Raw genomic sequence first — 23,339 nt, 5'->3', positions numbered from 1 at the left:
ACCCGCCAGTGCTGCAGTGACAAGTTAAGAGTAGGTGGATTGTAATGAACAGTGATGGGATGATACTTGTTCTATTGTGCATGGAAAAGCTCAAATATGGGAAACAGACGAGTCTACAGGTGACACCAAGAGGACTGTGTTATCTTTCTCCTCCTGGTGCTCATCATCACCAACATGCAGGTGATGTTTTCACATGAGGTGAGCAAAGTTCTCGGAGGCCAGTATTTTGTTGGGATGTTGCCTAAGTTGTCGTCAGCTATAACCCCACAGTGCCCATTTTTGGTCCTGGTTTTATCGTTTTCAGTGGAGCTATAAGCTGAGGTCATGTGGTTTAAACTCCAGTAGATGGAGAGGCTGCAAAAACAAGATGGCTGCCAAGCCCGCCTTGAGCTCAATGCATCGGCGGCTGTGCTCCCCTGGGAGACCTGTGTCCAGACTCAGAGGTGGAGGAGGACAGATGGTGAAAGACATCGAGGTCTGGGACTTCTTTCGCCTCTGTTTTGTCTGCGGTCCCCTCCGCGTTCGGTCACGGTGGACCAACCGGTCGGGGTTTGACGTCAGAGGGGCGAGGATGCGGTTACGGGCCTCCAAGACCGCCATAACGGAGATCAGAGGCGGCAGGCTGTTGGCTGGGCTGCTTCACTGTACACAACAGGCAGAAGTAATAACACACATGGGTGGATCTGACTCCGTGACTTCATGTGGATCGGTCTCTTTTTTTTCTGCTCTGCTGTGAAAACAATGGAGAAGCTCATAAAGACGACAAGAGAGAAGGTTTAATATCTCAGACAGAAGTGCTGTAGCCTCATTTTGTTGGATTTTATTTTGATGGATGGGCTAATTTAAGTTTACGAGTAAAAAACCAATCCTCTAAGAACAACACAAACCTAGAAGAGCCTCAGAGAGCGCGTACCTCCGCCAAGCCATATCCCGCAATGTCATTGTTCAAGAAACTGAATAAAATTCCAGGAACCGTGCCTTGATCCGGATCTCCAGCTACAGTTTAGCTAGCTCTTCCTTCACAACTAGATTATTTTTTTAGCTTCAAAATAGTTCTGAGAAAGTTTTCACTTAAGTTTTCAGATACTCAGTCCACTTTAGGTGAGAGGTGAGGTACACCCTGTCCATCACAGGACTGACACATAGAAACAGACAATAATTCACAGTTAATTTAGAAATGAAAATTAACCTAACAGAGTGCCCAAAACCACAAACACAGTGATTCATTTAGAAAAAAAGATTAAAATATAGCAACTACAAAAAAACTGGATTTCTGTGGGGTGTGGGCTGGGCTCAGCTGCAAGAGGACAGGTGGGACAGAGTGACAGGTCAGGTGACTGGCATACTTGTTGTGCATTTCCCAATTAAACACTCTTCCTCTTCATGCTAAAGGTGCAGAGCCGACAATGCAAACACACACATCAGATACGGAGGGCTGCTGCTGGGCTGTGAACTGTTCTGGGAAGAGGTTTCGAGTCACTGTGGAGAATGTGCTTCGCCCACAGGGTTATCTTTGTGAACCAACAGTTTGTGTGTGTGTGTGCGTGTGTGTGCGCGCGCACTCAGCAGTGCAGTTAAACTGCTGGTGGGCTGTTGTCTAGGTGAATCCATGGGCGGTACAGATTCCTGTTACAGTTGCTTCATGCAGCAGCGACTGACCTTAAATTCAAGTTAAAGATATTTGAGACGAGGCCAGGCTTAATCATCCTAACATAAGATAGGACTGCACAGTTCTTACATTTTTAGTTTTGTTCATTATTTATCTCTGTTACACAGTTACTCGCAACACACCAAATTAAAAAGAAGCCAAACAGGACAAAAAAATTCTCAGGTTTTAAATAAACCTACAGGTTAGAGCACTGAAAGAGAAAATAACTAAGCTATGATCTGCATCTACAAACTCTGTGGTGTTGCTATTTGTATTCTATGAACAAAGTCAAATTACATTCTCAATCTTGTCTGAAGCGAATGCTGTTTGAAATGAAACAAGAATTAACAAGAAGGAAGGTTTTAAAAGCTGAAGCCACAGAGGTCACGTAAAAAGAAGTGTAAAAAAACATATATTTATATTAATAGATTTACTTAAAGTTATAAGGTCACACACACACACACAAACACACACACACAGGTGGTGTGAACCTGTGAGGTTGCACATAGGCCTATTTAAACATCGTGAAGAATACCTGCTTTAATGTCACAGTATGGATGGCGATTGTCTGCAGAGTGCTGCCATCTAGCGCCAAATGTCATAATTACATGCGAGGCATTACAAAGCATTCACAACAACCATGGCTTATTGTGACAGTTATTATTACTGTGGGTTATAATATTCTCATTTGACCTTAAATAGTTTCACATTTATTCTTAGTCAAACTTATTTGCAGCTGAAAAATCCTGTAAGAGTCTTGGTGCACATTAAACACTTTATGACCACAACATAATTAATATGAACTCCCAATTTTTCCTCATCAAAACTGGGCTCAGTTTGTTTCAGTGAAGTTTTTAATCTTTTTTTTTTTTTTTTTTTTTTTAAAGATTTTAAACCCAGTGAGCTGGGTTTAAAATCTTTGATGTCAAACACTGATCTGACCTGATTTCAGGGACAGATGGAGTTTAGTCTAGTTAGTTTTTAAAGGTGGGTTAACTTAATTTATAGATAATTTATTTATATTTATAATGTATAAATTTAAATAGATTATGGATTCAAACATTTTCTTTCAATTTGGGTCTCAGGAAACAAACTTTGGTTTGGCTGAAGTCTTTTCTTTCTCAATTTTTTCAAAACTAGTTTTTCTTTTCTTTTTTAATTCTTGGAAATTTGGGAAGCCGTTTCTCTTTGAACATAAAGTTTTTTCCTGGTTTTTCCCTCTGACTGTTTTCTATATTTCTTAAAGGAAACTGTCTGTAACTTATTTAAAGCATTTTTGTAGAATAACAGATTGTCAGAAGCGTGTCTGCGTTTAGGTTTTGGAGGGGAGGTGCACAGCTTTTTAACTCTGGTCGTCATATTCAGACCATGACGGCGCTGTTTCAATCTGTAGATGCATCCCTGCTGAAGTACAAAGATACTGGACAGTACAGGAGCTGAAAAAAAAAACCAGAAAGTGAGAATATAAGATCAGGCTGTAAAGATTTTACTAGTGTTGCCAAACACAAAGCCTGAATACTTAGTGAGCATTCAAGGTGCAGACCACCTCCAGGCATTAGCCATGTCCTTCACTATCATGCTGTTTTCTTCACCCTACACTCTACCCTACAGTACAGTGCCACTGGGCCATTTCTCTACACCTAAAAGTGAAAAATCAGGGACTTCACCAGGTTGAACACATAAAAGAGCACATTTTTTGTGTCACGTTGAAGCGGAATGTGGAAAGCGTCATATGTTCAGACATGTCTCGGAAAGTGTGAACTCTGTTTCTGTGAAAAAGCTCGCTCCTCAGTGAGTTCTAAAATAGATCTCTGAGTACGACGGTGTTTATTTTTTCTTGGCTTCTGGTCAGGATAATGCTGCGGTTTCAGAGGTAAATATCTCTGAGCACTGCTTGCCAGGTTTCCACCAACATGACTGCAGATATTCTCGCAGGAGTCAAAGCCGCAGCGTTGGCATTGTCAGTGCTTTGCTTGAACTTCAGGGCTCCTTTGGGAGATATAACATTTTATTTATGTTATTTTCATCATTCTCAGAAAAATAAAAATGACTTGAGGAGAAAGAAATATTATTTTGACACATCATGTTTTTTTATTCCTTTTAGTGTTTTTTTAATAATAAACTAAAGGTTTGCTTTTGTTTGCACATATTACTCAAATATTACAGTGTGTGTATATATATGTATGAGCTATGTAATAGAAAAGGTAGCTGCAGTATAAAATGTGATGTATTGATGTTTATTGTACACATGAATCAGAGCAGAAAACCCACACTGCACTTTTTTTTGCTGTATGTTAAAGAGCTCTGTCCAGTAAACCACAGTGATTTTGACTGTTTTCAGTTACTCCATGATATTTTTACAAAACACATGCTGCTGTTGTCATGGTTCTGGGTCATTTTGATCCAATGTTTTTGCGTTCCTGTGTTTTGGTGTTAGTTTGTATTATGTTTTATTATTTAAGGTCCCTTTTGTAACCTATGTTTGCTTCTTGTACGTTTAGGCTCCCTCTTTGTCTCTTTCTCTTTGTGTGTCGGTGCTCATATGTTTGTGTGAGTCCTCATGTCTTGGTTCCCTCTTCTGTGCCCATGTTCACTTCCCTGTGTGACATTCTATGTTCCCCCCACCTATCACGTTTATCCATGTTTCCCCAGCCTGCCATGTCTCGTCCCCTCTCTCTCCCCTGGTCCCTCACTACCTCTCCCGTCTGCCTTTCCTCCATTCCTCTGCCAAGCTCATGTGTCAGTCCTGCATTCTTTTGTTTCCTGTTTTATTGTGAAAGTCTTGCTTTTCTTGTTCAGTGTGTTTAGTTTTGCTTCCCTGGTCTCTCTGTGTCTAATTCATCTCAGCTGTGTTCCTCATGTGTTTTCTGTTCCCTCGTCTTTGTATTGTGCATTTAAGCCCTCTGTTTCCCTCTGTCCGGTGTCACGTTCTCCCTCATACCAGCTGTGTTCTATTCTTTGTTTTGTTTGAGCAATAAACCTGAGTTTTTGTGTTAAAGTCCTGTCTAAGAGTCTGCACTTGGGTCCAATCCTGCCTGCCGCTGTCACGGCGAGTGAGATGAGCCGTATAAAAATAATAAATGAGGATCCAATTGCAGGCAGTAGTGGAGGAGTGAAGGTGGTTTATTGAACACAATGCACCAGTGGAAAAACGGAAACAGAGATCACACTAAACTATACTGGAGACAACTAAACTACTGAATACGAACCGAAACTCAAACATGAAGCAAGGTGGACGACGGTACAAGATGGTGACAGCAGGGAACACACAGATGAAACATAGTGGATACATAGACGGACCAACTACAATGACAGAAGACGCGACTTAAATACACACAGAGAACACAGGGAGATTACACACAGGTGGGGAACACAGCTGGGAGTAATCAACAAGACGAGACAGAGGTAAAACTGAACACACACACACACGAGACGCAGACCTTCACAATAAAACAGGAAACAAAAACACCACACAAAGACGCAGACTCGACACTGAGAGACAGACAGAAAATGACACATGGAACTAAACCCACACAAAACATGAGAACACAAATAAACAGAAACATGGAACTCTAATAATAATCATCATAGCACCCAAAACCACAACAATCATTCAAAAATAAACTAACAATCAAAACTCAAAATACTGGTTCGAAACTGACCCAGAACCGTGACAGTACCCCCCCCCCTCCAAGGGCTGGCTCCCGACAGCTCTAAACAAAAACCCAGAACAAAACCGAGCACCAGACCAGGGTGGGCGGAGGGGGTCCAGGAAGGAGCGTCCAAAACAAAAAACAAGGAGCACAAGAGTCCAGAGTAAACCAAAAACACAAGAAAACAGTCCAAGAACACAGGACAACAGATCAAAAACAAAACCAAACCAGAGCTCAACAAGAGTCCGAGAAAAGTTCAGGGGGTCGACACGGGGGTCGACAACACAAGGACCAAGACAGTTCCGGAGGCCGACCGTGCACACGGCAACGGCGACAGAGCAGGCAAAACCAATCAGGAGATTTGTAAAGTAGCAATTGTGTATTTTGTTCACCTTGTATATATTGTTCACTGCAGCAGCCTAGTAGGCGTGACAAACCATTTTTGTTGATTAAGTTTTCTCCTGTTTTTCGTTTAGAAAGTTAGGTAAGTGAATTGTCTTTTGGTTGGTTTTCATTTTGTGTAGGAAAGTGTAGGGACCATTAGGGACTTTTGTTTGTTATTTTTGGCACTGCTCACTGCTGAAGCAAATAAATGGCTTCTTAGCGCTTTAAAAGATACCACTGTTTGTGTTCTTTCTTGGGTGGTGCGTGAGTGGGGCCAATTTGTTGTTGCGTTCAATACACGCCTAGACTAAGAACGTAACACATTGAAGAAACCTGTAGCATGGCACATGGTGGACCCACTTTTCAGTCGGGTTGAGGTCTGGACTTTGACTGGATCGCTGCAGCACTTTGATTCTCTTTAAGCTCTTCTTATGGAGATTTGCTGCTGTGCTTCGGATCATTGTCCTGTTTCCTGACCCGTTTTGGTCAAACTCTAGCTGTCATGCACATGGCCTCAGATTTGACTGTAGAATACTTTGGTGTGCAGAGATGTTCATGGTCATCTCAGTGACTGCAAGGTGCCCGAATCGCCACCCCTCCACTGATTCTGTCCTGTAGCTTCATAAAGTAGACAAAGGAAATCGCTGCAGTTTGTCAACAGATCAAAGTGAACTTCTCTTTTTATTGAGTGATATTATTGCTGATAATTAGCCTACAGACTGATCTGCTTTCTAGTGGCTGGAGCTCCAACAGAGTAAATGAATGTGAATGCATGCAAATTCCATTCATTGCTGGGTGTTGTTTCATATATAAAGAGTGAACATCTAGGCTTACAGTGTTGTCCGACAGTCCCTCCTTGGGTGTTTGCCATGCATTCTCTGGACACATAGAAGAAGCAGCAGAAGTCATCTGGTAGTTTATAAGCACTGATGGGTCTTAGATTTGGTAAATCACATAGATTAGATATTATATAGGAAATATATCAAAGTTCGCAAAGATTGTGAAATGGGGGTGTAAATGTTGGATTTTGGGGTTCCTGCATATGTAAGTGTAGAAGGAAATGAGGATTTGTACATATTACCAAAACATTAGGTGAAATTACAGTCATTTAATTTACAGATACCATTAGGCAAAGCTGAACTTAAACCTACAGATCATGGCAGGAGTACTGAGACATCAGTGATACAGGAAAGCATCTATACAACATTGAAAAACATGTTGGTTGTGGGAGGAGTGGGTGGGAGTGGAGTAGAAGAAATCATTTGTCTCGGGGTAGGACACACAGGTGCTGCAGCTGATAGGTAAGCACCCAACTAGACAGTGTGTGTACTGCACCTGAGTTTGTTCATGTAAGTGACGGCGAGTGCCTCACTCATGTCATTGCCTGGCCCTATTTGGTTCATAACAGACAGAAAGTACATTACCTTAAAAAGGTACAAGCTGCAACAAGTTTTGGCATTTATCCAGGTAAAAACTGTCACTGACAGAGAAAGAGTCAGAAATTGCAACAAATATAACATGACAGTTTCTAAAAATGACTTGACTGATTATAAGCAGAATACAAGGTCCGTACAATAATGCTGAGTCATAAATATTCTCGGAAAACCGGTGATTTCTGCCAACATAAGGAAAGATATTGGAATTTAAGGATAAAAACACAGAAACTTCGTGAAACACCGCTTGAGTTGAGTACGAGCCAATGAGGGTACGAGCAAAAACAGGGCTCGTACTCAACCGACCAATCAGCACGCCCCTATGGTTTTCTGTCCGAAGGGGGTGAAGCAACCTGAGTCCAGGGTGTCATCATTCGGATTGGAAGTGGTCTGTGTGGCGGGTTTCTTCCTGTATTTATTGAAGGACTTTCTTCTCGGATATGCACTTCTGAGTAAGTTCCATGAACCAGTTGCTGAGTCTGCTAGCTTTAGCTTCCTGCATTTGGGTAGTATTTGTGTAACCGGTAACAGCAAATGACCGTACAGTAGTACAGTGACACGTTAGCTCGTCTGACCTGATCGTCTGAAGCCAGCCAAGATGCCGACTTATATTCAACGGTGTCGATTTCCGTAATTGTACAAAGAAAACGTGCGCTCATTGTGTGCTGTGTAAATGCTAAGTACACGCCGCATATCTGTGGTGGCAGTGGCTCTGCTCGCTGTGTGACGCAGTGTTTGTGTTGAAGAGCACCGGAGAGTTTGCTGCACAGAGCTCGTATCGTATACAAGACTGTACTGGGAGTAATCACTGCTAAATCACTTGATGTGACTCATCGGTGTCATTATAGTAGGAACTGTTGCACAGATGCTGAGCGTTTTCTTGATGGTCCTTTTGTGATGTGTTGCTCGCTGATTTTGGCATTATGGATATTCACTCGGCATCACAGCAGACTGTACTTGCCAGATCTATCAAATTTAATGAGTTTGGGATGAGCTGGCATAAAGCACAGAGTAATGTAAGGTCCATCATTTAAACTTCCTGCTTCCCTCCCTATAGTGTTAACGGGTATAACATCTGAGTCTCAAATTACAAACCAGGCAGGTAGCCAAGAAGAAAGAGTTTTAACATTGTACTACTGCCAAAAAAAATAGGAAACGGACAAATCAGCTGTTTTAGTCATTTGGAAGACACTCTGATTTTTCATTGTTTCTGAACCGGTATTTGTATTATTTTACATGAAACCGTTTTTTCTCTTATTTCCTGCAGTCTGACACTTGTGCCCATGCTCCATTTCCACACCTCAGCTGCCAATAACCACTCAAGAGGAAGAAGATGATTTTCACAGCCGGTTCAATCCTGTCACCACAAAGATCGTGCAAAAACCTCTCGAAGTAAGTTATTTATTGTGATAGACTTAGTATTAGAGTTGTCATATGTCTGAAAGTTTTCAAAACTGTTAGTTTGAAAGTTCTTTTGAGGCAGAATAAACCAGCTTTTCTAGCAAATAACTTTACCCAGGAAACACTTTGTGATTCAAAGGATGTATCCCTCTGTCTTTATTGTTTCTTCAGGATGTGTCTTCAAATCTGCATATGGCTTTCTTTGGTGCTTACTTCAATAGTTGACGCTGTGGGTAAGTAGGTTTTGCTAAAAAGTTTGTAAACTACTGTTAAATCCTCGGTTACATTAGATTGCTATAACTGAGAACAAGCCTAGTTATAACTGACTGTATTAATAGGTTATAAAGTCATTTCTTCCTTCACCCTCGTATTCCTCACACCTCTCTTCTTCTCTTGCTCATTCCCTGCTATGGCTGTGGGATATTATATGTATCGATTTAGAAAATCAACTTTTACTGCACTGCAAACAACTGCACTCAGAAAACAACTTAAATATATGAAAAAAATATGATAGTATTCCCTTAAAAGTAAATACTGGCTAGACAGTGAGCTCCCTTGGTGGAGGTTTGCGCTCTTGGAGTGCTTCTTGTTTAGTACATGCATTTCTGATGTATATTTTTATTCTTAAACCTCTGTCTTGTTTCTTTTGTCCTTCAGACTGCAAAAACATCATATGTTCACTTGGCCAGCAGGTCATTCTGCCATGTAATGCTCCTGGAAATATGGTAGTCCTCGCCATGCAGTGGTCCAGACGTGACCTGAAAGAATACGTGCTGCACTATCGTGATGACCAACTTGATCCAGACGACCAGGATCCGTCTTATACGGGCCGGGTAAACCTGACCAATACCCACATGCAGAATGGGGATTTCTCAATGATACTGATGAACATGACGACTGCTGACATTGGAACATACGAGTGTATAGCCTTCCAGAGAAGACCAGGGATGGACTCTGAAATCCTCAGCATCGTAAACCTGAATGTCAGTCAGTCAGGTGAGTTTGTGCTCATGTCAAATGATGACACTTTAAAAGAGTTTTCACCTCCCTGACTCCTGACAATTCACACCAATGCATTTTTTTTCCTCGACAGATGAAGGAAGCAGGAATGGAGTCAGCAGTGGCGCAGCTACAGGAAGAAACCGTCTTGGTCTCATTGTGTCACTGTCAGTTATTGCAGGGATCATTCTGGTGGATGGTATTCTCTTAATCTATATTAGGTGCCAAACTAACATTGGATCCTCAGCTTCCCCCCACTATGAAATGACATCAACATCTCAGCATGTCTAAATTAGAAAGACCCTCAAATTTATTCCAAACATCTAAAACTTAAAATGACAGTTAAAAGCTGAGGTGTGGCTTGTAGTAAAAAGCACAGAGAAGTTAATTAGAGTAGAATAATAGAAGCTCGGATCAATTTATCGTTTAACCTACATTAAGCAAATTCAGATTGTGGTTCGGCTCGGAACCACTTTGATTTGTGCCTTTGTCATGTGTTTTCTAATGCTGGCCGTATATATGTCACGTGATAGATTGGCTGGGATTTTTTAGAGATTTCTTTGCACTGTTTACCATTAAGAGCGCTGTGGAGCCCATCGAGAATGAAACTTTAACTTTGGTTAAAAAAAAAAATTACCGAAAGAATTTATATTTCATAACGAAGTCAACAGAGCAAACATTATGGCGCACAACAAGTTCATGCACCAAATTTGGAACGAGTCCAAATTAAGTTTCTTTCAAAGCTTTACTTCACAACATGAACCTTAACAAGTCATACACTAAATGTGTAAACCTTATGCAAAAGTATTTATTATAATGCACTGAAACTTTTTCTTATTTATTTATTTGGTTTTTAGTATAAAGGTGCTTTTAAAACTCCTAAATGAAAAAAGTTCCTACATTTTCCCGACAGAATTTTGTGTGTTTTACATCCAAGCACAACTTTCCTGAAAAGAGAAACATGTTTTTATTGAAGTTACTTTCTGCCAGTAAAATGTTTTCATGTTTGCAGATCCGTTTTGTCTTTAGGTTGCTCTAGCTGCCAAAAACAACAGTGTTCTGGTGCTAAGAGGAAAAAGTCCCGTAAATTGTTTAGTAAAATTTAAATTATGAGGGATTTTTACTGACACTGTCTTGATGTTTTCGAACTGGACATGACAATGAGGGATGGATCTCTCTGAAAAACTGAGTTTACTTACAGGGTACCCACACGCTTAAGGTATTACCCTGCTTCATCTCCCTTATGACTCTCATGGGGATCATGGTTTAGAAACTGAGCATCATGTTTATCTCATAAGACTAGAAAAAGGTGACTGACAGCATGAACTCGTCTGGGAGATGTTTACAGAGTTCACAAAGTAAATCGCCAGTCGACCCCAAGCTGTTCAAGTATTTAAGCATTATTGTATTTTCACTAAAGCACTGCATTATACTGAATAATAGAAGTCTTTAACTTTGAGTAGCATTCCAGATGTGGTTATGTATTATGTGATACTGTATGGTAGACAATGTGCCCATTAAGCATTAGGGCACTTTATTAGATACTTTATCAAATGTTGAAAGTTGAATGTGAAGGATCATAGTCAGAGGGCTGTGGGACATTGGCTACCAGCTGCTTATCACTAAAGGAAAGAAAGGTGATTCATGCCTTACGTTTTTATCTTCTGTCGTTTTCTGCTTCATGGCCTGATTACAGTGAATTTATGGGACCATACTGTATGTTTTTTGACTCCCCAAGAAATGCATTAGGCACATACAGAGTATACATTTTTGTAGCAATAATAACTGCTCTTTAACTGTTGAAATGGATGTTTTCAGGTACATGATCACATTTTTACCTGGTTAATGAAATTTCCTTGGTATCTCTAACAAAAGGGTAATGATAAGTGGCCCTATCATTATATTTATAGCGACAGTTTCATGTCTTTCAATGTGCTTTCCTATGTTACACTATTTAACATTGTTTTTGTTTTTATTTCCTTGGTCCAAAAAAGTTTGGGTTTAGTATTTTACAAAGGGCAAAGCATCCATACTTTTTACTGTGATGATATGACATGATGACCACTAAAGCCTTGAAACAAACTTTGAATATTTGGTCTTACTTTGTGAGTCTGTATATTGCTATGAACTGTGCTTTTTTTTTTTTTTTTAATTTTACAATGGAACATCCCAAGTGCCATCGTTTCTTTTGTATGTTCTGCACATGCTCTGTACAATCATGACCCTGAGACCAATAAAGATCTATTTATTCTTTCACTTGAGTGTGCCGCTCTTGTTGAGTCTTTATGGTTCACATAAAGATAATGTAGAGCAGAATTTGCGTTTTATTTTTTTTTATTAGTTTACATTTTTGTTTCCTCTTTAAATGTTTAGCTTTTGTTAGTTTCAATGTCTGTTTTAGTTTTTAATTGAGTATATGAGGACTGTCAAATGGAAGATAGGTGTGACGATACACATATATACAGTGGGGCAAAAAAGTATTTAGTCAGCCACCGATTGTGCAAGTTCCCCCACTTAAAATGATGACAGAGGTCAGTAATTTGCACCAGAGGTACACTTCAACTGTGAGAGACAGAATGTGAAAAAAAAATCCATGAATTCACATGGTAGGATTTGTAAAGAATTTATTCGTAAATTAGGGTGGAAAATAAGTATTTGGTCACCTCAAACAAGGAAAATCTCTGGCTCTCACAGACCTGTAACGTCTTCTGTAAGAAGTTTTTCTGTCCCCCACTCGTTACCTGTATGAATGGCACCTGTTTGAACTCATCATCTGTATAAAAGACACCTGTCCACAGCCTCAAACAGTCAGACTCCAAACTCCGCCATGGCCAAGACCAAAGAGCTTTCGAAAGACACCAGGAAAAGTATTGTAGACCTGCACCAGACTGGGAAGAGTGAATCTACAATAGGCAAGCAGCTTGGTGTGAAAAAAATCAACTGTGGGAGCAATCATCAGAAAATGGAAGACATACAAGACCACTGATAATCTCCCTCGATCTGGGGCTTCACGCAAGATCTCATCCCGTGGGGTCAAAATGATCATGAGAACGGTGAGCAAAGATCCCAGAACCACACGGGGGGACCTGGTGAATGACCTGCAGAGAGCTGGGACCAAAGTAACAAAGGTCACCATCAGTAACACACTACAACGGCAGGGAACCAAATCCCGCAGTGCCAGACGTGTTCCGCTGCTGAAGCCAGTGCATGTCCAGGCCCGTCTGAAGTTTGCCAGAGAGCACATGGATGATACAGCAGAGGATTGGGAGAATGTCATGTGGTCAGATGAAACCAAAGTAGAACTTTTTGGTATAAACTCAACTCGTCGTGTTTGGAGGAAGAAGAATACTGAGTTGCATCCCAAGAACACCATACCTACTGTGAAGCATGGGGGTGGAAACATCATGCTATGGGGCTGTTTTTCTGCCAAGGGGACAGGACGACTGATCCGTGTTAAGGACAGAATGAATGGGGCCATGTATCGTGAGATTTTGAGCCAAAACCTCCTTCCATCAGTGAGAACTTTGAAGATGAAACGAGGCTGGGTCTTCTAACATGACAATGATCCAAAACACACCGCCCGGGCAACAAAGGAGTGGCTCCGTAAGAAGCATTTGAAAGTCCTGGAGTGGCCTAGCCAGTCTCCAGACCTCAACCCCATAGAAAATCTGTGGCGGGAGTTGAAAGTCCGTGTTGCTCGGCGACAGCCCCAAAACATCACTGCTCTCGAGAAGATCTGCATGGAGGAATGGGCCAAAATACCAGCTACTGTGTGTGCAAACCTGGTAAAGACCTATAGTAAACGTTTGACCTCTGTTATTGCCAACAAAGGTTATGTTACAAAGTATTGAGTTGTATTTTTGTTATTGACCAAATACTTATTTTCCACCCTGATTTACGAATAAATTCTTTACAAATCCTACCATGTGGATTCATGGATTTTTTTTTTTCACATTCTGTCTCTCACAGTTGAAGTGTACCTCTGGTGCAAATTACTGACCTCTGTCATCATTTTAGGTGGGGGAACTTGCACAATCGGTGGCTGACTAAATACTTTTTTGCCCCACTGTACCAGCCTAATGATAAAATGGATCAGTTTGATTTAAAAAATGTTAAGGACATTTTGTATGTATTTATTTTTGCTAGCACACAATTATAGGTTTGGTTAAAGTCACATTTTTTTCTTACCTGCCGTAAGGAAGCACAGGAGTGTGCTTTTAACAAGTTTTCTTCATGGCAGGTTCAACAGTTTCAGAGTATTTTTTTGTTCATCGAAGGGCAAAAATTCAGTCCCTCAGCCAATTTTGAGCCACAAAAAAGCTAGTTTAATTCAACTGAAAAAAGATGACTTATTGTAATATATAAATTTGTAGCAGCTTGTAACAGAAGAAAAGTGCTTCATACATGTGAAACATTTTTCCCTGGAGCTTAATTCAGCCATTTTTTCATTAGGAAATCAAAACAGCACAGAAGGTGGAAATGTTCAACAGGAGAAGCTGTTTAAATGCTCACTGAGCAGCACGACCCTGATCTATGTGACTGGCAGCAACAATAAGAGCTGTTCAGAGTGTCAACAGACTGAGGAAAGGTGCTTCAGTGGTTCCTTTAGTGCTTCATGGCACTCATGGCATTTCCTGACGTAGTCATGATCTTTCAATCTGTTCAAAAATGTTTTCCTTAAACCTACATTCTGTTTAAAGGCCACTAGGGGGAGACTACATTGGCTGCTAAATGACTTTTGCTCCTATAGAAGTCTGTCACCTCTGACACAGGTTCTAAGTCTCTGATCATTTGTTTTATTATGTGTTTTGGTTTTTGTTTAACAGGAAAGAGCAAATGACAGGTGCATGTTCTTCATACACTGATGGAGACAAATGAGGATTTATTTATACCCTGAGCCCAGATGTTCAGGACATGAGGAAAAGGATCCTGGTGCAAAGAAGAGGGACCAAGCAATCCACCCTTGTTTTCTAAAGTAGAATTCTCACCACAGATGGACAGATACTTCTCAAAAACTGGTGCACCCACCATCAGATAAAAACATCAGTAAGAGTAATCTTTTATAGTCTCACATAGAGTGTTTTTAAATGTTTGTTTCTCTCATTTGTACAATCACTGGCAGCAGTCTTTGGTAATAAACTGGGCTTGTAGATATGAATATGCAGTCAAAAAACTGCACTTTCCAACGTTATACATGACTTTGTGCTGCCATAAAATATCAGATCTATTTAATCTAATATTTATTACTTTTACATGACAAAAATATTTCTCTGTTCTGTGCAGTTTAGAAATGATGCTCGATGGTGACCTCCATGATGTCAAAGTCCTCTGTCAGTTTCTGCTCAGGGTGGGGGTGTGGCACTGTTGCTATGGAGACAAAGAGTTCAGTCATAATGAGGTAATAATAAGTGAGAAAAACAATCAGAATTTAAGGGGACCTATTTCCACATCTGTATTTTTCTTCTAAGGCCCTTCTAAAGTTGCTTTGCATGATTTACACTTCAAAGTAATCAACACAGCTTCACCTGTGCTCAATTTGTCTTACTTACACCTGAGAATTGATTGATAGATCAGATTGTCTTTGTTCTTACAGTATCTCGGATTTCGAGGCTCTCCCGACATTCCCAGTGTGTTAGCTAGTTTCAGTGTTTCCATGTATGATCCCATGCTTGTTTCCTTTATACTATATACTATGCAGACTGCCTATCTGTGCCAAACTGCCTACAATTTTTAAATAAAGATTTAGATTTTGGATTTTTTTTAACAGGTCTTCTCTGTTCTGTGTTTGTGTCCTCTCTTGATTAATTGTTCTAACTTTGGCCGTTTCAGGCCTCTAATAGTCTTTATATATGGCAAAGTCCACCACCGTAGCTGCATGCATACAATTATGACAGAAAATAAACAAAAACACAACAGATCCCCTTTAATAGATTGATCATCTGACAGTGAAAGTTACCTGTGGGTCTTTGTCGATATAAAGACGCCATTAGGACAGTTGTGATGACATATGGACAGAACACCACCAGGTGGCAGACCACTCTCAAGACAAGTGGTCGGTGAATGGAGACAGCTGGTGGAGCTGAATCAGTAGGCAGAGCTGTGGCAGAAGGAGACGCCATGGCAGTGGATTGGATCGGTGTGGTCATTGGGGTTGTGACAGAAAGCAAAGTTGAGGCAGAAGACAGGGTTGATGTAGAGGGTGGGGATAATGTGGAAGGCGGGGATGTAGTTGTAGGTTTACCTGTAAAGAGAATGGCACTGTTCAGGTGATTCATGGATGAAATCTAAGATGGTAATCTTAGATGGATGCAACTTTCAGATCTCGTCTGAAAAGTGACGCTATCGATTGGCCACCAGGGGGCAACTCCTGTGGTAGGAAAAAAAACCTTTGGATGGTGTAGAGGTCTATGGGAAACTCAGCTTCCTCACTCTGCGACCTCACTAAGCACCTTCCTGATTACTTTATTGGGTAGTTTCAGGTTAAACAGAACACATAAGAAGTCTTTAGCCAATTAAAGTCTTTGGTTGGATCCGACCTGCAGGTTTGAAAACACCGAAGTGGTGATAGCTAAAAAAACCTGAGGTCTCATATTGGGACTTCACTGACTAATGGGTGACCTCATGCTATCTATGTCCATCTATGGATGAAATAAATGTTGATCATACTGAAAATTACCTGTGACAGTGATCCAGCTGGGTGGAGACTCCCCATGTTGACTGATGTGACATTTGTAGAGGCCTTCATCAGACAGGGAAACATGAGGAATGGTCATGTGACCTGTCGACTCAGTCCTGATGACGGAGCCATCTTTATAGAAAACAGCTGAGAGGTTTGAATGTGGGGGCTTTGATTTACAGAGCAGCGTGATGCTGTCTCCCTCCATCACAGGAAGCACAGGACTCTGCAGGATCACTGGGCCACCTCCACAAAGACACAAACTACAGCATTTCATCCACTGACACACAGCTTCACCAACACTAACTACACACAATCTTCTTACCAGTCACAGTGATGTTGACGGTGTTACTGCTTATTCCCTCTCCGCACTCACACCAGTAAACACCACTGTCCCTTCTGAAGATGTAGGTGATGGTACAAATCGAATCGACTTGTTTTCCCCACCCATCTCCACACCGACTCCTTTGTCGTTTGGGCGTGTTCCTCCTCACAGTCCATCCAGCAGGGCAGTCCTCAGCCTCACAGCTCAGAGACAAAAAGTCACCTTCAAACAGCTGAGAGCTGCTGGGGCTCACAGTCAGACGAGCTGTGGGGAAGATATGGATTATGCACATTTACAAAACCCTGAGGCAGCCATCAGATTGTCTCTGAGAATTACAGTGAAACAATTAATGCACACAGAACCATCCACAAACACCAACATTTAAGTATGGAAGGTGGTTTTTAAGGGCAGTAGGTGTTTGGGATCACTCCCATTTATCCAGGTTTATCTAGGGTATGGTTAAACTCCATGCAACCACAGTTATTCAGGATTAGATTACATTAGGTTAGACTGGAATTTCTTGTATCCCCTGGGTCTTGGAATCTCATCATATGAGATAAAACATACAAACACTCATTCACAATTTCATCTGTCAGTTTGATTGATAAAAGCACTTAAGATATTTTGTGCCTATTTAACTAATAATTTGGTAACCTGTAGCTTTTCCTGAGGACATCAGTTTATAATCTTCATTAAGGATACCCATCAGTCTCTTCAAATATCTCCTGGAGGAAGTATGCCAATTATCTTTGAATTTGAGATCTGAAGTTGTCAGAATGATTACCAAAAGATGTAGTAAAGCTATAATGAATAATAGGTTTGTCATAGAGTAGTGCAGCCCTTAGATTCACAGTTGAAACCTGAGGACATTGTGGGGCATTTTATAGTCTTTGTGACTCGGGTGATTGCAGTTAATTGCAGAAGATTCATAGTGCAGAGTGATTGTTGCTAAAGGTTAAAAAAGAAATCCACACCAAATGGAATGTCAGTGAAGTGGAATCCTTCAGAACGGAGAAATGAAACCGCCAAATGCTGCAGTTCCTTTAATGTCCACCTGAGACTGGCTCCAAAAGTGGGCCAGTCACATGTTAAAATGTTCAACTTTAGAGCAGAAATAAACATGTTAATTGAATTGAATTGAATTGATATACCTTTATTAGTCCCACAAGGGACTAATAAAGGTAAGGCTGCTGACCTATTGCACGCAATGGCGGCGCCATCTTACCCTCCGACTATGCATACATTACACAAAACATCACATGGGGAAGACAGGTCAGAGAGGTATAACAATGGAAAATGCACCACATGAGGAAAGATAAGGAGAAAAAAAAAAAACTCCCCCGAGACTGAGCTCCAACAGGGAGATCAGTTTGAGAACAGAAAAAAAACACCTCTGCACATAGCACATGAAAAAACTTTTAATACACCAAAGAAACACATGAGAAGCAACAGGGGTGGGTAAAGGGTGCAGCATCGGAAGGGAATAAGCGTCGAAGGCGTTTGGAAAGGGAGGGGGATGAGTGTGTGCATATCAGTGTATATGTATGTGTGTGCGTGTCCAGAGTTCAGCTGAGACAGTGTCCTTCTCTCTGCTAGGCTAAGTAAACAGTCTTCCAGCCAACCCAGGTGGCCTTGCATGGAATGGGAAGGAACAGTCTAAACACAGTCGTTATCAGGGTGTTGTTGTTCAGCTCCAGCCTTGAGACCGCAGCTGGCGCCAAAGGGGTATCCGCATGAAGTGATGGCGCTTTTTACTTTAGTGCGAACAGCTCATATGAATTTCAAAGCAGTTCTACAGTCCAACACTGGTCTCTCAATCTCCCGTTGGAGAGCCGCGAGCTTCGCCATACTTGCGTTCTGTGATGTTGTCATTTCATGTACTCAAGGAGCCGATTCTGAGAACTCACGGCAGTGTGCCTCCCCCGAGATGTCATCCAATTTGCGCCCAGAGATGTTATTCCGAGCTAGCCCTTCCGAGATGTATCCAGTCTGCAGTCAGAGATCTTATTCTGAGTATTCACAGCAGCCGTAGCTTCTCCAAGATCTTATCCGTGCTGCACTCAATGAGCCCATTTTGAGAAACTCACACCTCTCCCATCGTTCCAATCCCAGCGGGCAGCCTTGTGGGGGTTTGATCAGCCGGTTCCGCTTTCTTAATTCTTCGATAAGTCAGGGCCAAGCCAGCTCCAATCCGCCAGAACCCTGTTACCATGATTCCGAATAGGTAGATATCTTCAGCACTCAGGCTCACCCAAGCTCAAACTTCTCGTTGAGAGAGGGGTGTCAATTGCATTCAGGGACCAGTTGATCCAATCCATAATTCCTCTTTTAGGTTTTAGAGAACAGACTGTGAGAGAGTGTTCCAGGGAAAAGTAATACAAAAAACACGAGACTAGACAAGGACATAAGAGGCTAAGCAGGGAAGCTAAGGGAGAGGAGGAGGAGGAGAGGAGAAAAGTGCGACCGCCTTCGTCAAGAGCAAGAGCAGAAAAAAAATGTTAACAGCCTGCTACAAAACAATGTTTGGGTTTTTTTGGGTAGTTTCCCTTGTTTTCATAACATAAATTCTTTTATTTAACTAATCCACTTGGATTTTGTTGAGGATTGGCCAGGTGTGGCACGTTAGACTGATAGTTGGATGGTGATATCGGCTGCTATAGATGCCAAAGTCTGTACAGCTTTACCTCAGTTAATCAAAGTCACTCAACTGAACCTCTGAAGCATGATTGAGCTGCTGGCTCTATTTGAAGCATTTAAATTATGTTATCGAGCCTCCTGTGTGGTGCAGACCGTTGTTTTTCAGTTTTAATAACTGAAGTTGTAGGAATTGGATTGGTATGTTACTTAGTATCAATTAAAACATAAGTGTCTTTGCAGTGTATCCAGTTTGTGAATGCAGGTTTCTAACCAAGCATGCTAGCATTCATTTATCACTCAATTGTCAAGTCTAAATATGTTCACTTTTTATTTGGAATGGAAAATTTATATATAGTTTGTGGTCATGGTGAGCAGCAGGTTAGGTCAAGATTCAAGGCGCAGAGCACACCATCTACACAGGATGTTTTCTGAGATGAGAGATGCCCAGTTTACTTATCTAAATGCTGCAAAATCAGGAAACAGTGTCTGTCATCAAGCTGAACAGGATGTTGTGGGTAAGTGAGCAACAGTTGTTGCAGAAGGTGCAATGGTGGTCACCTTTCTTTCTGCAGGTCGAAAAAGGTTATGTGAATTCTCTTTTCTTGTTGTTATGGAGTCAGTCTGCCAGTCCGTTTATGCAGACATTGTTAAGAAGGCTCTGAAATGCTGGAAAAAAATAAAATGAGGCAGAATTTCAGAGCCCTCTTAACTAGAAAATATTCATAGTATAAAAGGTAAAATGTTGCAGAGCTTTAGTTATTTTACTACTGAATGACCCACGTTCACATCTAATGTGACCTTTTTTGTCAAGACTAATCACTGCTGATGAAAGCTGGGTCTCCAACCACAACCCACCGACCGAACAGTAGCTATAAGTTTAAGTTTGCAGTCGAAGTCTGAAGCTGACGAGTGTGACTCTTTTTTTTTTCAACATTCACGAGGTTGTGTATTATAAACTCGGGTCATATCAACAGTGAGGAGCTAACCAACCTGAACTGTGGTGACTGCTATCTTGTGCATGCATTTAAGAGGGTTTCTTGGCCACAGCAAAGCATTCAATGCACACCACTGCCCCCCCCCCCCCCCCCCTCCCAGCAGCTCAGCCTCAAAATGACATGGAGACAGTACTTTTATGTGTAAATACAAAACTTCAGTATCAACACCACTGGATTTCACAGGAAACAATCAATCAATTTTCCATCAGGTATTTTTTATTATTACGTTGGGCAAAATTGCTGAAGCTTTTTTTAAATACTTCCTTTTAGCTGGATATCATCTAATGATTTGAGAAATCTGTCTCTAATTGCATCTTTTCCTTGCTCAGCTCAACAACCCTTCATCAGATTCACTACAAAACTGTCGGGGTATTTTGTGGACGTGAGCAAGTTCCATTTTGAGTTTGAGGTTATTTGGACGAAAGGTTCCTCTGTTACCGCTGCTTCCTCCACGACAGCTGCTGCCTGCTGTGTATACATGAAGTGTTATACAATACACACACAGGCATGTATGTTTGGCTATATTTGTGAGGACATTTACTCTTATTAATACTTTGCCAAACCTGTTACCCCTAAAACCAAGTCTTAACCCCTTAAATAGGCCTTTGAAAGGGTGTGAGGGGAAAAAATCCTTCGTCACTTTGAATTCCTAAAATGTAAACTAGTTTGTACAAAGACAACTGGACATGACTGCATTTAGGCTTCTTTGTCTTTGGTTTCCTGTGAATCAGTCACTTCACCATATAGTATGGATGAGCAGTAAACCACGATTTAAAAAAAGACATAATCATGCATGCACATTCAGCGAGCATATAGCCTTACGCTTTTTAACCATTAATTAATGATTGGTTGTATCTGTGAACTGTAGTTATCAAAACAAGAGTCATACTCACAGAGAGCATATAAACCAAGAGTACCTTGTTGAAGCAACTTTTATGCATTTGACTACATCTTTGTTATGAAGCCTTCATTTAAAATCCAGATTTAGATGCATATCTATATTTATGTCTCTGAATCACCACTGAAACTGCCACCAGAAATTACCTTTTATTTTATTTTTATTGTATTAACCTTGATACTTAAACCTTTAGCTTATCTCTGTACCTTTTTCTGTCTCAGCTCAGTTATGAGCTACATGGAAATAATTCATGGGAAAACTACGGAGGCCTGTGAAATTATATGTTCTGGTAAGTGAAAGCATATCTTAAAACATTAGTTTGTTTTTGGTACACCATGTTGTATTTAAACATGTAATCGTATAAAGTGGGGTTTCCTGGTAGAATAAAACAAAGTGAACTAACCTTGATTTGTTGAGCCACACAGCAGGGAGATCAACCCTAAATAGAATAACACTCAGTTAGTTTAAGTTTCACAATAATCTGACAAAAGAATATGTGGTGTACTTACACAGCAGCCACAGGACAGATGCACCCTTCATTCTTTCAATTGGTCATATTTGACTGAGACTTAATAATGACACTTCACTCAGTTTACAGTAAAATGAAACTCGCGTCCCCTCCCTTTGTGGTTTCTTTGTCTGAATACAACGAAAGACCCTTTTCCATTCCATAGAAGCAGAAAAATTACGTATTAAGAGATTTGATTGGACCACAACCTTAAGTTAACCATCAGCTCTCTCGTGGTTTTTGTGTTTTGCTGTTTTCAGTCATTGATTTATATTTTTCAGTATTGGCCTCTGTTTGGGGTTTCTTGAATGGCAGTCAGTAATAAAGACAAGGTGGGAGTTTTGGCTCAGACAATAGTAAAGATCCAAAGCGCAGAAAGTATGACAGCTATAGCTGTAAAACAGTGTCTCATGGGCCCCGGCTGGTTAAGGATGTTGTCTGTTTTTGTGTTCTCTTCACCTGCTGTTTCTGAAAATGTTGGGCAGGTCCTGTCCAGACCCACCCACTGGGTGGAGTCCTCAGGTTCCCACTTAACCTGTCACACCTGTTTACTCATCAGGCATCCAGTATTTAAGGACCAGCTCGAGCTAGTGACAGCTAAATGAAGCTTCATGAAGTCTTTCAGCCAATTTGATTGCAAAAGAGTTTAATCCTCAGGCTTTATGTGCACACAGACCTCCCTCGCCACCTGCTGGTCAAAAACTGCCAAACACACAGACTTATCACTCTTCATTTTAAGTGCAGTCTTACATGTTGTGTTGTTTTTTTGTTTTGTTTTGGGGGTGTTGTTGTTTTTTCACTATGGATGCAAAGTCTGTCAATAAAGATTGACTGATTTACTGATCAGTAAAATTACAGATATTTGATTTTCAGATATCATTAATTAAAGCTGTGGTAAAACGAATCATAAATGATCAGACACAAAAAAATAGGGCAGAAGCACTGGGACATCAATGACACAAAAAGTAGTGTATACCATATTCAAAAGGAAAGCAACACAACCAATGGAACACCAACAGAAAATGTTAACAGAGAATAGAACAAAAGGCAGCCAACATCCAAAGAGGATCAAAAGCACTGGCAGCAATATCTAGGGACCTGTAGCCCCTAAAGCACCCACACCCATAGCTATATATTAATAATAATAATAATAATAATAATAATAATAATAATAATAATAATAATAAAGTGTTTTCAGTAATAGAATCAAATTTGGAGACTGTATACAAAGACTCCAGTCATTTGTTTTTATTGTTGTGCTTTTTGTTAAGGACAATTAAAGACACTAAAATGTCATTTAGTGATTTTATTATTATTTTATTATGATCATATTAGTTGACATTATCCCAAAAATCAGCTAACATGAGAAAAGTATAACAACACATTGTTGACAAACATGACACTCAAAATTACATTTTTCATTAGTATTCGTGTGAGCCTTTTAGTGATATCAGCAGTGATGCTGGCACATTTGGGGAGAACTGTCTTTATCTGAATCTGGACACAGGCACACACAGCAGGGAAAAGCAGAGAGAGGGGGAGGGAGACCTCTGACCTTTTAACTTGTCAAATGTTTTAAATACTGAGCTTCAGCAAACATTGAATGTGAAATTATTTCATATCACTTTATATCTTTTTTATCTCAAAGGCAAATGTCTCTTACACTGTATATAATGATGCATTATCTATCAAATAGATAAATATTGTTTTTCTAAATATTGTCTGAAAATGAAAGCTTACTTATACGATATGGGTAAAAAGAAAATCCCAAGATGTAAAAAA

The 23,339-nt window shown here is 40.5% G+C and overlaps 2 protein-coding genes across 4 annotated transcripts; one reads left to right on the top strand and one right to left on the bottom strand.

The window, feature by feature from the left end:
- Positions 1 to 7,437: 7,437 nt before the first annotated feature.
- On the top strand, positions 7,438 to 11,774 carry LOC120725353. Of its 2 annotated transcripts, none has more exons than XM_040018197.1 (5): positions 7,438 to 7,570; positions 8,386 to 8,510; positions 8,691 to 8,752; positions 9,177 to 9,515; positions 9,613 to 11,774. In XM_040018197.1, the coding sequence occupies exons 2-5, from the start codon at positions 8,452 to 8,454 to the stop codon at positions 9,807 to 9,809; spliced, it is 657 nt and encodes a 218-aa protein (XP_039874131.1). In that variant the 5' UTR covers positions 7,438 to 7,570; positions 8,386 to 8,451; the 3' UTR covers positions 9,810 to 11,774. The 2 variants fall into 2 exon arrangements, with proteins under 2 accessions (XP_039874131.1, XP_039874133.1); XM_040018199.1 differs by lacking the exon at positions 7,438 to 7,570 and adding an exon at positions 7,585 to 7,767.
- Positions 11,775 to 13,569: 1,795 nt separating this feature from the next.
- LOC120725516 (Fc receptor-like protein 5) lies at positions 13,570 to 22,089 on the bottom strand. 2 transcript variants are annotated; one of them, XM_040018505.1, is made up of 6 exons: positions 21,559 to 22,089; positions 21,453 to 21,488; positions 16,520 to 16,783; positions 16,195 to 16,440; positions 15,475 to 15,615; positions 13,570 to 14,885 (listed from the first exon to the last, which is right to left on the bottom strand). In XM_040018505.1, exons 1-6 carry the CDS (start codon positions 21,587 to 21,589, stop codon positions 14,803 to 14,805), a joined length of 801 nt encoding a protein of 266 aa, XP_039874439.1. In that variant the 5' UTR covers positions 21,590 to 22,089; the 3' UTR covers positions 13,570 to 14,802. The 2 variants fall into 2 exon arrangements, with proteins under 2 accessions (XP_039874439.1, XP_039874438.1); XM_040018504.1 differs by having other exon boundaries at positions 13,573 to 14,885; positions 15,475 to 15,759; positions 21,559 to 22,087.
- Between the last annotated feature and the right edge of the window lie 1,250 nt (positions 22,090 to 23,339).

The sequence above is a fragment of the Simochromis diagramma genome, unplaced genomic scaffold, assembly GCF_900408965.1.
Source record: "Simochromis diagramma unplaced genomic scaffold, fSimDia1.1 OVJJ01000802.1, whole genome shotgun sequence".
Taxonomy (NCBI): Eukaryota; Metazoa; Chordata; class Actinopteri; order Cichliformes; family Cichlidae; genus Simochromis; species Simochromis diagramma.
This window is presented reverse-complemented; position numbering and strand designations above follow the sequence as displayed.